The sequence below is a fragment of the Zonotrichia albicollis genome, chromosome 33, assembly GCF_047830755.1.
Source record: "Zonotrichia albicollis isolate bZonAlb1 chromosome 33, bZonAlb1.hap1, whole genome shotgun sequence".
Taxonomy (NCBI): Eukaryota; Metazoa; Chordata; class Aves; order Passeriformes; family Passerellidae; genus Zonotrichia; species Zonotrichia albicollis.
This window is the reverse complement of record NC_133851.1, coordinates 1,072,724-1,090,623: the sequence shown is the minus strand read 5'-3', so window position 1 is coordinate 1,090,623 and position 17,900 is coordinate 1,072,724. Positions and strand designations below refer to the sequence as shown.

At 48.2% G+C, this 17,900-nt stretch overlaps 1 protein-coding gene across 3 annotated transcripts in view; it reads right to left on the bottom strand.

Annotated features, from left to right (window-relative positions):
* DIP2B (disco interacting protein 2 homolog B) overlaps positions 1-13,887 on the bottom strand; it is a 66,381-nt gene extending 52,494 nt beyond the window's left edge. For 2 of the 3 annotated variants that reach the window (XM_074530723.1, XM_074530724.1), the window contains exon 1: positions 13,667-13,887. In XM_074530723.1, coding sequence (XP_074386824.1) covers positions 13,667-13,748 — 82 coding nt within the window. In that variant the 5' untranslated portion in view covers positions 13,749-13,887. The remainder of the gene's footprint in view (positions 1-13,666) is intronic. The other variant, XM_074530722.1, reaches the window with a different exon arrangement.
* Positions 13,888-17,900: the final 4,013 nt, after the last annotated feature.

Below are 17,900 nucleotides of genomic sequence, written 5' to 3'. Positions count from 1 at the left end.
AAAGAGACAAAACAAACGCACGACCTGAAAAAGCGAGGTAAGAATTGCAGAGGGCTAATTCCACCTCTGTCCAGGCTGCTGAGGAACGCAGGGACCGTCCAGGCCCTTCCCTCTCCATCACTGCAGGAGCTCCACCTCCCCCAAACCTGGAGATCCTACACAACCTGGAGATCCTACACAGCCTGGAGATCCTACAGAACCTGGAGATCCTACACAGCCTGGAGATCCTACACAATCCGGAGATCCTACACAGCCTGGAGATCCTACACAGCCTGGAGATCCTACACAGCCTGGAGATCCTAAACAACCTGGAGATCCTACACAACCTGGAGATCCTACACAGCCTGGAGATCCTACAGAACCTGGAGATCCTACACAGCCTGGAGATCCTACACAGCCTGGAGATCCTAAACAACCTGGAGATCCTACACAGCCTGGAGATCCTACACAGCCTGGAGATCCTACACAACCTGGAGATCCTAAACAACCTGGAGATCCTACACAGCCTGGAGATCCTAAACAACCTGGAGATCCTACACAGCCTGGAGATCCTACACAGCCTGGAGATCCTACACAGCCTGGAGATCCTACAGAACACGGTGGTTTGTCCATCTGAGGACTCCACCTGTTCAAACCTGGAGATCCTACACAACCTGGTGGTTTGTCCATCTGAGAACCCATCTGTTCCAAACCTGGACATCCTACACAACCTGGACATCCTACACAAGCTGGTGGTTTTCCCATTGAGGACCCCATCTCTTCCAAACCTGGAGATCCTACACAACCTGGAGATCCTACACAACCTGGAGATCCTACACAACCTGGTGGTTTGTCCACCTGAGAACCCATCTGTTCCAAACCTGGACATCCTACACAAGCTGGTGGTTTTCCCATTGAGGACCCCACCTGTTCCAAACCTGGAGATCCTCCACAGCCTGGTGGTTTGCCCATCTGAGGATCACCCTAACTGCAGCCTTGCTCCACTGACCCACAGCCCATTCCAGCACCCACGTGCTCTGTCTTGCTCCATCGATTCCACACCATTCCCCACCCCTGCAAGTGTTCAAGGCCAGTGTGGACAGGCCTTGGAGCAATCAGGAGAACAGAAGGTGTCCATGGCAGCAGGGTGGAATGAGATGAGCTTTAAGGTCCCCTCCAAAACCATGCCATGATTCCAGTTCACCTCCTACTTGGTCTCTCAACCTCACTTTAATATGAGCTCCTCCACCACAGCCTATGTGACCTTTTCAGCCTCACCACTGAAGAGATGAAAATTCAACATTCCCTTTTATTCCCTGCTAGAAATGACAACATAAAAAGTACTTGGACAGGAACCATCTGTTCCTGTGCCTAATGGAGCCATAATCACAGGATAACAACCATTCCACAGAACATTCCTCTGTTTATAAAACCAGGGTGTCAATGTAATAATATTAATGGGGAGCTGCTTGTGTCTTTTGGATAAAATATGAAATTCACAGCAGGCTTTGCTTTCAGCTGCAAACACCACAGCCTTTTACAGCAAAGCAAAGACAGCACTCACAATTAGGGGGTGGAGGGGCAGCAAGGGCTAAGGACGTGTTGACAGTAATAATTTAAGACGAGACATTCTGCCAAGAAAGAGAAACTAAAGGATTAACAACCAAATAGAAAATCTGCAATTAAGCAAAAACCTCTGAAAGAGAAGGACTGTGGACATAGCTCTGGGTTGGAGCCTTGCCCTCCAATTTGTTCTCCAAGACTTCTCTGCTGACTCCCTGTGTTCCACAGAAGTAAAATTCACGCCACCCATAACAGTCTCTCAAGAGAAATGATGATGTTTGGAAAATAAAACAAGCACTTCTCTCCAACATTGCTTGCACAGGATTATTTCTTTCTTAGCACTGGGATTCTACAAGCACAACACAGAACTGTAGAAAAAATGCAGAAACAAAATTAATTCCTTGGAGAATCCCAGCTGAGATCTTCCTACTGAACACAGCACTGACCTGCAGTGACAGCCAGCCTGAGCATCCATCACAACACCTGCAGGCTGCAGTGCCTCAGATGGACCCAGGAAACTCTGCAGGGCTGTTTCCTCATTCTGCTGGAGAAGACACAACAAAATTCCTCCTAGGACTGCCAGGTCACAGGCAGGTGGCCCCCAATTGCACAAAAATACACAACCACGCAGAAGCCACAAATGCAGGATGTGCTCACGACAACACTGCGGTCACAGCTCTCTGATGTGTGATACCTGAATCAGTTGTGCTGTGCACAGGGCAGGATTGAATATTTCATGTTAAAAGCTCTAAAAGGAGGAACAAAAAAAAAAAAAAAAACCTGGCCCAGAAGTGCAGCTTGTCAAAATCAAGCACTCAACTGACAGACAGTGCTGAGAAGCCTGGCATGACAGCCATAAATCACTCCAAAATCTTCTCTTCATGCAGAGGAAAAGGAACAGTAAAGATCTGAACATGAAATCTTGCCCATTTTTAATTTGCTTGGTTGCACTTGTTTAAAATTGACGTTTATTTTGATACTTGAGCTTGTCTCTCCTTTTCATTTCTGCATGCAGCAAGGTGAGAATGAGGAATTTATCACAGGGAGAAACCAGGACATCCCGGAGGCAGCCACCCCAGAGCCAAGGCAGCCTGACCATGCTGCCCTGGGAGCACAGGGAGGTCACAGCTGGGCCCAGATGTTCCAGAGGGAACCAGTTCCATGCAGAAGATCCTTCCCCATGGTCTGGTTTCACTGGACGGGGTCAGAGCTCTCCTGACAGGAGGAAAATCCTGAGAATTCAACACAAGATGTTCGAATTCAAACACCACCAGGGCCCCGAGAGCTGATGGACGCTGCCATGCAGAAGTGTGTGATCACTTCAAGCCCTCACCTCCCTCCCAGAGAGGCCAAGGAAGGGCCTGGGGATGCAGCAGTGCCTGAAAGGACTCAGGTTTCCTTTAGTCTCTAACAAAGGCTTGGAGCAATTGGCACATTGCCCGGCCTCGCTGCCTTCTTCCTCTTCAGATGTGCTTCCATGCACAGATAAGGAGGGGTGGCTTTGAACTCACACCCTGCACAATCAGAGGCAAAGGACAGCACAGGAAACCCAAGTCAGCTTTTCCCCTGGGCGAGGGAACTCCCTGGAACAGCACAGTGCTCCTGTGGCATGCCCAGCAATGTCACAGCAGACAGCAGACAATGCGCTCAGAGCTCTACCATTAACTGGTTTAGTGAGTTAAGACACAGATCTGGCTGCAGCTGCTCGGGGCAGAATGTGCTGAAGGAGCAGAAATGCACCTTTCAACTAAGGATCCATGAAACAGCTTCAAACGCTCTCTGTGAGTGGTGGAAAGCATCCAAGGACTGCAGCTTACCCCAGAGTGACAGTACCTCTTGGGGACTTCTTGTCACACTTCACCCACAGAAAACTGTTCTGAAATAGCTCTTCCTGACAGCAGAATTAGAGAAAAACCAGCTCTGACATTTCCCAGGTCTCTCTACTTCGCTACTTCCCTTCCTTCTCCCTTTCTTGGACTGTTTTACAGACTGCTCTCATGGGATCAAGGATTCCAGTGCAACACTGTGAATTTCTTTGCACCTGCATCCAAACCCAGGAACAGCTGGGGTGAGAACCTCCACAACCTGAAGCCAAACTCAACTCACAGAGAAGACCATTTTCTCCTTCTCCAGTTCTCCAGCCAACTCTCCTTTTATCCTTGTGCCCAAATCATCTGCTGGAGCCTGCAGTGCTCTGTGCTCACACCATTTCACTTGGTCTGTCATTTTACACATTCCCAGGAAGGTTTTCTGTCATACATAAACAAGTAATGACTTTTCTAGGAGAAGAGGCCAAGTTCTGGCATCCTGGAGAACGTTTTTATGACCATCATCCCCTTATTTTGTGTCTCCCTCCCTTGTGCTTTGCTGAATCCAATTAAACATCTGGAAGGTGGAAAAGAGAAAACGTCACCTTTGCTGCAGACTCAACGTTGATGGGTGTGAGCCTCCATAAATACATCCCTGAGAGCTTCCAGTACGTGACCTTTCATTTCCATCTGTCTTTTCCCATGGGGTTCAACCCTAGGAATCCTCACAGGGAAGTGAACAGGATCCCTGCAGGAACGGGAATCCTGCAGGGAAGGATTGTGATGTGCAGGACAAATCCCTGGATCCCATTTCCCAGGAGAAAGCCCAAAGGAGAGCAGGAAGTACAGGAGTACAGTGCAAAGCAAATGGAACATTTTTGGACAGGAACCAAAATCCAAATCCTGACCTCTGGTACTAACCCACTGGAATCAGCAGCAGCCAAAGGTAACAGGGAGATTTCAGGCCTCCCTGTACAGGAGCTGCAACAGAGGAACTGGAATCAGGGAGGAGAAAGGTCCAAATGTGCTTTTTTTCCTAAAGTCACACCTGTAAAAACACCTTTGTTCAGATGTATTAAAAATCAGCTTATCCACCATGGAAGAGAGGAGACCCACACCATGAGGAGAATAATTACCCCTAAGACAGGACAGGAACCACAGGAACGTCAGGTATGGAGGAATTGGAATCAGGGAGGAGAAAGGTCCAAATGTGCTTTTTTTTCTTTGTTCAGATTTATTAAAAATCAGCTTATCCACCATGAAAAAGAGGAGACCCACACCATGAGGTGAGTAATTACCCCCAAGACAGGACAGGAACCACAGGAACATCAGGTATGACTTAGCTGGATCCCAATGCTTTTCCTTGCAGCTTCCATGCCACAAGCAGCTACTTCTGAAAGTGTTTTACCAAAGCTCTGTGCAATGAACAAGGATTTGATACACAAAAGGCAAAGGGTAATTACAGCTTCCTGTTTGCTCTTGCCAGAGATTTTTTTGAAGGCCTACTGCAAAAAGAACTGCCTTGAAAGCCTTGCAAGGCAACACCAGCTCCAAGATTATAGATTTTTCTGATTTTGGGGAAATATGAGAGCAAATTAATTCAGGTCTCTGTGCTTCTGGTCAAAATGCCTAAAACAATGCTCCCAAATCCTTTAACATGAATGGCAACTGGCCCTGCACAATTTTTACACACTGCAATTTTAAAACAGGACTTAACAAGTAAAGTGTATCAAACACAGGAATAACTACACAGAAATGTTTGCTCAAGGTTTCTAGGTGTGGCTGCAGCCAAGACATAATAGGATTATTTATATCTGACTCATTTGCTTCGCCTTCATCCACAATTCTCCCTATTTGGGACTCACTAATTGACTTCTTTCTGCACCACACGATTTTTTAAAATCAGGACATCTTCAAGGAGGACTTGGAAAATTTAAAGCAGAGAGGAGAAATCTCACAAATACAGTGGGTTTATATCATGTTCAAACATGATATAAACCTGACCATCACCATGATGAAGAAGCTTCCTGAACATGCAGGTGAGATATCCACTCCCTGCTAACCAGACTGGACACGTCACAGTGAGTGACAACATCTCAGCCACCAAGTTCTGATGTCCCTGCCCTGTGCATCTCCCCCCTTCCTGCCTGGGAACTCAAAATAACAACACTTCCCCCTTTTCACTGCGGCAACTTCCAACCCCAAATTGCGTAAGAATGGAGGTTTTCATTCCAGTTACAATGAGAATTGTTCTTTTTTTAATCCACAAGGGATCACTTAAAGTTTCTGCCCTAAGAATAAACACAGGTCTCAGTCTCAAAAAACATTTACACATGAGCACTTGACTATTCAGAGATCTCCTTTTTGTAACACAAGAGGCTTCAGTCTCATGTTCAGTGTTTTGCCAGGATTGACACAAAAGCCCAAAAAAACTGTCTCAAAATTATTAATAATTTGGTTCTTTCACTGCTCGTGAAACACAGTGAAAAGTTGGGTGTTTCCTTAAGAAATCCAGCTCAGATTCCTAAAGGTTTCATCCCGTGCCCTCTCCAGTTTGCCAGAGTTCACAGCTTTCAGTGGAGCCGAGGCACCTGAGCTCCCTGGCATGGGAGGAGTGAGGTGCCAAGGGGTGAGAGCAGCCCGAGCCAACGCTGAGCCAAGGGCTCTGTTAGGAAACCTGGGGTGCAGCTCCTGAGGACACACAGCAGAATGCAGGAGCTTCTCTCCAGCCTGGAGGTGCAGCACATCTGAAGCAAACTTCTCTCCTTTCCCCACCACACACCACGAGCAGCCCTGCAGATGCCATCAGGGCCTTGCTGCAGCACCCACGGGACACACAGCAATCTCCTGAATGCCAGAAATGGAGCACCTTTAATAGGCGTTTTCCACTTGTATTCAATTAAGGGGGGAAAAAAAGGCTGCACAGTTTAATAACTGCAGATCTGTTTATTCTCCACCAGCACCGCAGAGGATCAGGGACTTTTATCTCCAGCTCTGATCACCGGACTCCCTGACCCCACTCTCCATCACAGGCTGAATAATCACAGCCTGGAATTTGCCATGTCACTTCCCAGCTCCTGGGAGGAACTCTCCTTGTCCTCACCCCGGTGACAATGCACATTGTGAGCAGCAATGGCAGAGCAGGAGCGGCCCAGAGTGACCTTGGACAGCTGTTAACTCAGCTCTTAGCTCCTGCTAGAAAGGGAGCACAGAACTTCAAAGCCTCCTTCCCCTCCTGGGGGCTCCTTTGGGCTGGTCAGCTCCTCTCTGGGATCACACAGAAGTGCACACTTTAAGCGACAGGGAAAGTTGATGTTAGAAATGCAAGCAGCAGGCAAAGCAGGCAGGGGTATCAGGGCACCCTGAGGTACCCTAGTGCTGCTGCTGCTGCTGCTCTCTGGGAGCAAACCACAGCATTTCCAGAAAAGGTGCTGCAAACTGAACTGGCTCCTCGTTGGTTAATTAGCGCCCAAAATGAAGAACTGATGCATTAAAGGAAACACAAACCTCCTTCAAGCACATCCTCACCTGACAGCCCTTTCTGGAATCACACACAGGGACAGGGCCTGAAACCAAATCCTCCAGCCCTCGACCTTTTCTGCTGTATCACCCCCTCTTGGATCACATCCTTCCAATTTATGGCCAACCAAGTGTCCCATCAGAACTTACCTTGCTCGCACATTGCAAACCTCACACCTCCAGAACCTCCCCTGGCTTGTCCTGCACACACAGCATTGAGTGTGTGTCAGGTGTTTCCCCCTGGGAAGGGGATAAAGCAGAATTTCCTCCCAAAGTTACCTGTGCTGCTCTCAGAGAAATGAATTATAAACCTGTCTTAGAGGAAAACCAGTGTTGCTATTGCCAAGTAAATTTCTTAATGCAGTGAGCTGAAATCCAGGAATACAAACACCGACTCATCTTTGCAGTTTATCTCCAATAAAAGCCTCACTTGTCCAACTCCTTTAGGACTAAGCCACAGAACACCATCCCTCCTAAGAGCAAAAGACAGGAAAAACATCCCAAACAATTCTTTTGCACTGCTGCACTTTAGACCTGATGTCTGACATTAGTCCTGATCCCAGAGGCAAAATGGGAGCTCTCCATGCCCTCAGCCACCCAGCTCCCACGGCTCCAGCCATCCTAAATGGAATGCATTATTCCTGCATTAAAACATATGTTTTTCAAGGCAGCCAGCCATCCGGCTGTTCCGAGGGAGATTACAGAAGACCTAATTTTATCAGGCAGGGATACAATTCTCCCGGTTGTTTTTGCTCCCTAGGGACATGGAGCTGGTGAAAGCAGGTTGCCTGACTGCTGGGGAACAATTCTGTCACCGATCACTCAGGCAGGAACTGCAGTCCTGGGTCCAGAAAATGTATTAATGGATGCCCTGTAGGCTCTGCGGGCTCCCATCCCTCTGGAATTCAGGAAGACCTCGTTTGCATCAGCAATTCTCAAGTCAACAAGAATTAGAAAGAGTTTATGTTGGCAGAGAAGCGCTAAAACTTTTAAGCGGTTTTTTATTTCCTTTTTCTTTTTATCAGCTTAAGTTACACTAGATAAAACAAGGTGATTGCTCACAGCAAGGAAAGTTATGTTACTATTACATTACTATCTTTGGTATAAACTCAGCGTAACTTAAACATACGTCCTGCCTATGTTTACTCCAAGTGGTGTTTCACAAACTCTGTGCTTTGAAGTTTGAAAAGAACACAAACTGATGGAAAAAGGCATTTTACTCCAAATATCAGGCAAGAGTAACAACCCAGTACATGATTCAAGATGAGAAATACAGGTGTGAGGCTTCTCCCAAGGCTTTTCATGAAATGCAATGGGAAAATTCGTGCAGCAGATGGAATGCTGCTGCCTGCAGAGCATCCGTTAGCTATAAATCACTGTTTCCTCACACATGGTGCAAATGGAAGAGTCTTCCATTCTAATTAATAGAACGAGACATCCTGGTCTGATGACTTGTCCCTGATTTCACAAGCTCTCAAAAAAAAAATGGATTGAATCAGCCTCAACAGAGAGAAATGCTTCAATTCCTCTCTCTATGAATCCCTGTCCAAAAAAGCAACTGAGCAACTCACTGAGAGATTCAGGAAATGCTTTTTATAACCGAGACACATGGTTTAAAGAAAACCATCCTAAGAAATTATCTGCACATTGTATTTGAAAGAAATGCAAACAGGAACTTCTGCCCATCCCTGGGGAATGCTCACCATGAGTTCACTCTTTGGCTCCTGAAACTTGCCACTGAACAAACACGATAAATCCAGCGGACAGAAAACTTGATGACAAACACTAATCAGAGAGAGGGAACCAGGAAGGAACCATCATCCTTTCCACAGCATCCCCACAGAACACGGGGGTGCCCCACGTGCCCTTCCCTGCGGAGCTCCAAGGATTGCGGCGCGTTGGCAAGAGCAGCAGCTCCGTGCAGCTCCTCTGCCACCCATCACATTCCCTACTCAATATTTCATGCTACAGCATTTAAAATAGCAAACTGGAGATCAGTTATCTAGGACAGCAAACTCCAAATGCTTTAGTGCAGCTGTGCCAGGCCAGCAGCGAGCAGTGCCAGCCTGGGCACCCAGCTGGAATGGCATCGCCCATCCTGGAGCTCTGACACTCATAAAATCCACACTGCAACCACTGCTAGCAGGTGTCCCCTCCACCCAGCCGAGGAAACTGGTTCTAATTCCAGCAAAGCTTCACAGGAGCAGCCAGGGAGGAGGTGCAGGACTCTCTCTAAAGCCTCTAATTTCCTCCTCTCCCCAAGGCAAAGGGTCAGAGCTGCAGCTTTCCAAAGAGCCCCAAACTCGCTCCTCATTTCCTAAGTATAAAAGGGACAACGCAAAAATATGCACATTCTTTAACCTTCCTGGGTATTTTTTATTATTGCAGTCTGGATGCTCCAAAAACCTTCCTGCCCTTCCCCATGTTTACACGCTTCAATCACGCACCAACAGTAAACCCAACTCCCACTCACAGGAGCCAAAATATTTCATCCAGTATTTGTGTTTAACTCCCTCTCTCCAAACCATTAATCACTCAAATCATTCTGCTTTGACCATCTGCAGAGCAGAAATCTGTGATCATTGTGGACCTCCTGTTTGCTGCACCGGTGATAGATCTGGTACTTTGCTCCTCTTGGTCACGGCTGGAGCTGGGTTTCCTTTTCCTGTGCCACAGACACTGCACAGAACCCACGTGCTCCGTGCTTACATCACTTTTTCCTGGGCTCTGAAGCTGAAGAAAATACAATTTCATCCACGGTGAAAGCAGATGAGGGATCTTTATTGGGATCTCTGCAGAGCCAAGCTGATGATCCCTGGGTGAGCACAGGCAGCTCCCTGCGACAGCCCCTGGAGGTTTTGGGCATTTCAAAGCTCTCACACTGTACCTGCACACTGAGACTGCACCAAAGCCCTGCACAGATTTCTCAGCAGATTCGGGACCCATCTGCTGCCAGTGCTGCAGGTAAATGAAGGAAGCAACATTAAAGCTTTCCCAGTGCTGGTTTTGCCTAATGCAAGACTTGTGGGTGAGATGCTGCATAAATGCACAAAAACCACCTGTAAGTCCTGTTAGCTACAGGCTGATCAGATCCAACTTGCTCATGTTTATAAAGCTCTTCTTCAACCTTTTCTGTGCTTTGCCCACAGTTCCTCCCTGAGTGGGGGAAGAAACTGAAGTGAAACATTTCTGCTCACTCAGCACAATCCATACAGCCAGTCCCTACTCAGACAATTACTTCCTTTGACTCTGTAATTTAAATTCTGTGCTTCAGCTGCTTAATCTATAAAAAAGGCCCTCACCTACTTTGACAGGCGCCTGGCAATCAAAGATTGCAACCTGAAACACACAATTTTTAAAAGATCAGAGAAATACCCTGATTCTGTAAGAAATTCCCAAGCCAAACAAAATAAAGGCTCTACCCACTTGCTTGAGTCAACATGTTTTCTTCCAGGAAGGTTCTATCCCGTTTGGCTGGCCTTAGTCCTGAGTTAAAACCATTCTGCTGATACTCCTTTTTCCATGCATGCCACCATCCTTGTGTTTCCTCTGAGCCTTTGAGTCTGGATATTCCAGAGTTTCCCAGCCCCATTAACAGCTGGGATGAGGTGGATGTGAGAGGAGCTGCTGGAATGTTTCACCCAAGGTGCAAAAACACCCAAACCCAGTGCTGAAGCGCTTTAATATTAATATTTTTCACCGAATATGAGATGAATTCAGACATTTACCTCGTTCTGGGCACCCTTCAGCACACACTGGGAGCATTCTAAGGAACAGCATCGTGTGGTGGATCTGAAGTCACCTTCACTCAGGGCTGCAGCTCGAGCCAAAGGTGACACTGAGCTGCCACACTCACAGAGGTGTGAAAACGGGGGGAAAGTTAAAGTTAAATAAAGTGAATATCCCCAGCACTTTCACTCATCAAACAGAAACAGATGTAAATACAAAGGCAGCCCTTCCCATCATTAGTGATGCATAATGTGGGTGTCACTGACAGATGAAGAAAAGCTCCAGAAAGAAAAATATCCCAAAAGTGAAAAATGAAGGAAAACATGAGTAATGAGCAGGTTCCAGGTCTCCCACAGCTCCATGACCCAATTCTCAGCTGATATATTGTTACTTGAACATTCTCCCTCGGAGGTGTCAACACTGATCCCTTCTGCGAGGGAATGGAAGCTCTCCCTGAGTTTAGACTCAGGTTTAAATTCTCCTCACATTGATAGAAAACAATGAATTCTTATGCACGCTGAGAAATGAATGAGTTGGTCTCAAATCCATCACCGAGGCCCAAGACATGGAGTAAGATGCAATTTCTGTTGATTACTGAACAATTAATGTTTTCTGAAGCACGTCCCACTCTTTGCTCAGACATTCCCAGTGCACCCAGGGATGGGATGACTGTTACCCCTGCACTGACCACAAGGTCAGCACGGAATAATCCAGGGGTGTAATTAGTCCTGTTGCTCTGTCTGCACAGATTGCTCCTTAGGAAACTCCACGGCTCACCATTGCAAACTCTGATTTCTATTTCCAGCATACATTAAAGTAATCCTGCTCCACTTTGCATGCTGCTTGCTGACACAGCACCTTCCACAACCACAACGCCAGATAAGGTTTGAACACTACATTTCCCCCTGTTTTGTTATAAATTCTCTGCTCTGTGGTGGTTAGTAGTAGCAAATGCCTGGATGAAGTTCACTGCAAGGCTCAGCACACAAAGTGTTTGTGCTCCCCACTTTCACACCATCCATCAAGGACAGAGCCATCCCCAGCTCTGCTCTCAGGGACCCTGGGCTGCTCCCAGCAGCTCCTCTCCCAAAAATGAGATGTTCCTATGCAAAAAAAACCCTGACAGAAATATCCACACAGTCAACAGCCAGTGACAATCGAAGCTGCAACAAGGGGGTGGCAAAAAAAAAGGAACAAGTGTTCTTATCTGAGCAACAACTGAGCAGTGGCACACGGAGCCCTGCTGCCATTTTTAATAAAATGCTTCCATTCAATATTGTTTACTGTCAACAGCCCATGGTTATATTCAGCTGAACAATGCACACACAGGCCTCAAAATCCCTCAGCTTAAGCCTCAAACTAGGGCGTATTTTTCAAGAACTCCACAATGACATTACCTCACTCCCCCTTCCCACAGCTCAGTTATCTCAGCGACAACATCCCCTGAAATATGTTCCCAAGAGTTTGGGGACACAGTCACCCAGAATTCTCTGTACTCGTGGGTTTTTTTGACAGGAAAAAGTGATCTGCACAAACAAATCCCTGATATGCATATTAAGAAATCCAAGTATTAAACCCACAAAGGGGCAGTGGATTTAACATTCAGAGAATTACTTACATAACCCACAAAACTTCACTCTGTAGCACCAAAGTTGAAGCTAGTGGAGCGGCTCGTTACAGATTAGTGGGATGTCAGTCCAGCAACAGAGTTCATTTATTTTAAAAATTGCAATACAATCTATCACAGGGTCAAATCATAACGGGCCTTCAGTGCCACAAGAAACAAACCTCAGAAAATCCAAGCAAACGCTTCAAACATTTAACAAATTCTTTTAAAAACCTATTTAATGTTACGTTTTGAGCGACACCGCCATTCCTCATTCTTTGTTATCACGGAGTCCCCAAAAGCAAACACTAGATAAAGTTTTATCACTTTAGTTAAATGTCTGCAGAAAGTTTATCTGGGAAAGAGCTAACAAAAGCCCCAGGCAGCCAACATCAGGGGTTCGGCTGTGCTGGGAAAGCAGCGCCGTGGCCTTTTCTGCTGGCACAGCCCTGAGTGCCAGTGTGGGCAGCGGGGGCTGGCAGCCCCCAGCTCACCCCGACACTGAATTCCTGATCTCCAAAGAGTCAATAAGTCTCTTTTATGCTCTGTAGGCTATGGGATAAACAGAGCAAGATGGGCCTGCAACTTGATTTTTCTTAATTTTTAATGCTAAGAGAGATGTGGATGATCATTGTAGGGTCCCTTGGGACTCAGGATATTCTGATTCTCTGGTTATTCCGGCCATGCAGCGAACCCTCCTGAGAAGCCACTGATTTTGGCATCAAGCTCCGTACCCTGATGGGGGGGAGGAAAATTTAAATGATGCAAATCTGAGCTACCTGCTCTGCAACCTTCCCCCTCCGCCTCAGCTTCATCCCTCGCCCTCCGGCCTCACAAGGGAGATTCACAACAAAGCTGTACCGAGAGCAGCATTTTAAACGCTGGGGAACAAAGACAAACCCATGCAAAAAAGGAAACAACAACAACAACAAAAAAAAACCACCCCAGCAAAAAGCGCATGCTCTGAACGGATTATGGCAAAAGAACTTATTCAGAAAGTGGGAATAACAGCGGGTTTGCCGTCATTATTGTGACCGAAGTTCCTGCGGCTCCCCCGCCCCAGAACTGCCTGTCCCGGGGTCTCTCGCTCCCACTCCGCATCCTCGGCTCGGGAGCTGCGGAAAAGAGGCCACAAGGAAAAAAACACTCCCGAGGGAGGGAGGGAAGGGGGGTCAGGTCACCGTCCCCGGCAGGTGAGGCCCCTCCGGGGGTTCTCCCCGGTTCTGCCCCGCACAGAGGATGCTCCCAGCGCTCCTTCCCCGGAGACACAGCCCCAGCCCCGGCCGGGCCCTTCCCTCCTCCCCCGGCCCTCTCACACAGAGCCCGGAGCCTCTCGCCGCACCCCCGGCACTCCCGATCCCTTCTCGCACCCCGGCACCCCCGGTCCCTCACACGGAGGCTCCGCGGCGCCCCGCGGGCAGGGCCGGGCCGGCCGGCCGGGCTCCGGGCGCTCCTCACTCACCTTCCGAGAGCTCCAGCTCCAGCTCGGCCAGCTGCTCGCGGACCTCGCGGGGCAGCGAGGACACGGCCGCGGGCTCGGCCATGGCGGCGGGCGGGCTGCGGGCGCGGGTCCGGCGGGGCTCAGCGGCCGCGGGGCGCGGGGGCAGCGGGAGCGGCCGCAGCCTCCGCCATGGCTGAGCCCGGCGCCGCCGGCACGTGACCGCGCGGCGCGCGCGCCCGAGCCCCGCTGCGCCCCCGCGCGGCCCCGCCCCGCGCTGCAGCCGCGCCCGGAGCCGGTGCCGGTTCTGCTCCCGGTCCTGGACCGATCCCGGTGCCGGTTCGGCTCCCGACACTGGGACTGATCCCGGTGCCAGTTCTGCTCCCGGGTCCGGCTCCCGGTCCCGGTTCTGCTCCCGGTCCTGGGACTGATCCCGGTGCCGGTTCTGCTCCCGGTCCAGGTTCGGCTCCCGGCACTGGGACTGATCCCGGTGCCGGTTCTGCTCCCGACACTGGGACTGATCCCGGTGCCAGTTCTGCTCCCGGGTCCGGCTCCCGGTCCCGGTTCGGCTCCCGGCCCTGGGACCGACCCCAGTGCCAGTTTCGGGTCTCAGTCCTGGGACCAATCCCAGCGCCGGTTCAGCTCCTGGTCCGGGGACCGATCCAGCTCCTGGTCCAGCTCCTGGTCCCGGCTCGGCTCTCGGCCCTGGACCGATCCCAGTGCCGGTTCTGCTCCCGTCCATGGGACCAAGCCCGGTCCTAGTTCGGATCCCGGTCCTGCTCCCGGTCTTGGGCCCGCTCCCCATCCCCGGTTCTGCCCCCGGCCCTGGGACCAATCCCAGTCCCGGTTCTGCTCCCAGGCCTGGGCCTACTCCCAGTCCCCATCTCCATCCCCGGTTCTGCCCCCGATCCCCGGTCCCAGTTCTGCACCGGCCCATTCTCTGTCCTGGTTCTGCTGCTGGGCCCCTTCACCAATCTTGGTTCTGTTCCCAGCGCCGATTCCAGTCCCTGGTCCAGGGACCGGTTCCACTCCCATCCCCAGTCCCGGTTCTATTCCCGAGCCGCGGTTCGGTTCCCGCTGCCCAGCCCCAGTCCCGGTCCCGGTTCTGCTCCGGGCCCATCCTCAGCCCCGGTTCTGCTCCCATTCCTTCCCCCGTTCCCCCCTTCACCCTCATTCTCAGCACCCCCCTCACCACCTGCACTAAAAACCTTTCACCCTCCACAGACACAAGTAACAACTCAGGCAATTGTGGTTTAAGGGTTTTTTTTCTTTTTTTTTTTGGTTTGTTTTCTTTTTTTTTTTTTTTTTTTGGTGGGTTTTTTTTTTCTCTTTTAAATCAGCTTTATTTTTCTAACTGTTATTTCAATTTCCCATAGCACCTTGGCAATGTCAAAAACAAATACAAATACATGTATTATCATTTGAACACTTAAAGCATGAACCTACTTTACACAAATTTTGTTTTGGACATTTTGACAACAGGAATAAACCAGAACAGACAGTCTAAAAGCCAGGTAAGTCGCTTTTTTCTCCTTTCCTACCACTTTGAAGAGAGATCGTCAATGCCAAGGGGAAGCTGGATTCATCCGGGAGGAACAAGATGTCTGTAGTAACTCGAGCTCAATATATTATCTGAATATTTTGTATTCTATAAAAATTAGAACAAAACCCATTTATGCACAGTCTGTTTACATTTGAAGTTGCATTTTTTTTTTTTGGAAACTGTATCCATAACTGAAGTTCCATAAAAATAAACATCTGGTTCTTAAATATAAAACTTTAAAGTTGTTACAGGTTAGTTTGCAGATGGATTTTTTTTTTTTCAGAAATAAGTTGCTTTAACTCCATTTCAAGTCCTCCCAACTGTACATTAAAAACAGACTCAATGAACCTCTTGAAGTGCCTGAGCTAAAGGCACTGAAGAGAAGAGCCAACTAAAATACTACAACAACCCAAAATTATGTACCATCCTAAAGGAAGCTCAGACTATATGGAATATATACACGCAAAGAAGAGCATGATAAATCATTCAGATTAATGGCAACAATCTTAACGTTTCAGAAGGAAATATCAAAATTAGAAACAAAAACTCTATTGCATATCTGTAGTAATCAAGGATTTACAAAAAAACTCATCAGAAGCCATTTCCCCCCGAAGTGCATTTCTGTTGCATCATCTGTAATACAATGGTGCATTTTACAAATTTAAAATATCATCTGTACATACCAGATATCTCAGCCCAGGTAAACTCAACCTGGGAACAGTAAAAATCGCAGACAGTTTCAAGACAATGAAGCTGATATTGACAAAGTAGTAAGGCCATAGCTATTTAACTACAGTAAAGCATTGATTAAGTCACTTATTTGCTACTGATCTGCCACAGTATCATCTTTCTCTTCTGGTTAATAGTGGGTTACTTTTTTTATTTTTTTCCTACAGCTAAAACTGCACCATCATACTGTGCCAGGCTAATTAAAGAAAAACAAAAAAAACCAACAAAACAACAAGAGCAGGAATGTAAGATACTATAAAACTAACTTAATGTTAGAAATCAAAAGAAACAAAACTTTTTGCACTTTTAGTTTTACTATCACATGCAAAGAATTTCTTCTTTTCGCTCCCCAGCAGAAGCACGAGAGAGTGCCCCAATCTTTTCCACACGCAGTAATTTGGAAAAGACCTGACCTGGGAAGTGTATTTCTGTCCCAAACAGAAGTCAACAACTCTGAAAACAAGTCACAGTTCCTAAAACTGAAAGTTAGGTGTGATTTGCACCTCCTGGTATTTAGCATCAGGACAGTTTGTATCCCGAGAGGGCAAACCCAGAGGGACCAGGAGAGCTCTGGGCACTTGGAGAGCACCTGGAGCCAGGTGAGCCCAGGAGCCTGGGTCTGGTTCCAAACCAAACCTCTGTCCCAGTTCCCCCAGTCTGCCCAACTGGAAACTGCTGGCACAGACACGAGATCCCAGCACGAGAGAACAAACCCCTGCCAGCTCCCAGTGCTGAGGAGAACTCCCACCCCAACACAGCTTCACAGCCTCTGCATCCAACTGGGAATTTCCCCCTGCACGGAAAACAACAGAAAGCAAAAAAATAAAACAAAAAAAACACACCAAACCCCAAACCACAGCTGGAAATGGTGGAATTTGAAACGTGAAATCCTCGCATGCAGGTGTGAAATTCATCGTTCCAAGTGCCCTAAGCTGAGGGAAGTTTGGGTGTGCTGGGCAAAGGCTGACCCGCATCCCCTGCTGCTGCTGGGACAGCCCAGGGTCCCAGAGCGCCCCCTCCCACACCCCACGGGGAAGGTGGAGCCACAGCTGGCTGGGTTTTCCTTCAAAGCTCCATTCCACCACCCAGGTCCTGGAGCCACAGCTGGCTGGGTTTTCCCTCAAAGCTCCATTCCACCACCCAGGTCCTGGAGCCACAGCTGGCTGGGTTTGCCCTCAAAGCTCCATTCCACCACTCACATCCTCTCAGCACAAGCAACTCACTGACACCGGATCAGGGAATTTTTTTTCCCAGCCCCTTTTCCTCTCAATTCCTCCTCCAAACAGCCAAAGCTGTCAGATCCCAACGCTGCCTCAACGTCCCAGAACACATCTCCCCTAAACACCCATGAACCACCCTACAGGCTTGTTTTGTTCCAGTTTGGCTGCAGGAATTGTTTAGAGCCTTTAAAACTAATTCAACTTTGCATTCACTGCATTTCAGGACTTTGACACTAAATATTTAAACTTGCCTATAGTTCCAACAAGAGTAGCATTAGTAAAATAAATGGAGAAGGGTCTGTAAGGATCCCTAACTGTGGATGTGATCAACGATTTTTTTTCACTAAATTAAAAAAAAAACCTCCCAAACCCAGTACAGGTAGTTTCAAAGTGAATAGTGATTTTAGGGTTTATATATACATATATATATATATATATATATATATGTATACATACTTCAGGACCCGAGGAAATGGCAGGAAGCTGAGTTGGGGAAGGCTGAGGTGGGAAATCAGGAAAAAGTCCTTTCCCAGAGGGATGTGGGGCACTGAAGAGGCTCCCCAGGTGGAGGGGTCACAGCTCCAAGCCTGTCTGATCTAAAAGCATCCAGACAATGCTCTCAGGCACAGGGTGGGATTTTGGGGTGTCTGGGCAGGGCCAGTTGGGACTCCATGATCCTGATGGGTCCCTTCCAAGTCAGCCCATTCGGTGATTCTCTGACTCTCTCTTTTGTAACATGCCTAGAAATGAACAGTTAACTGCATAA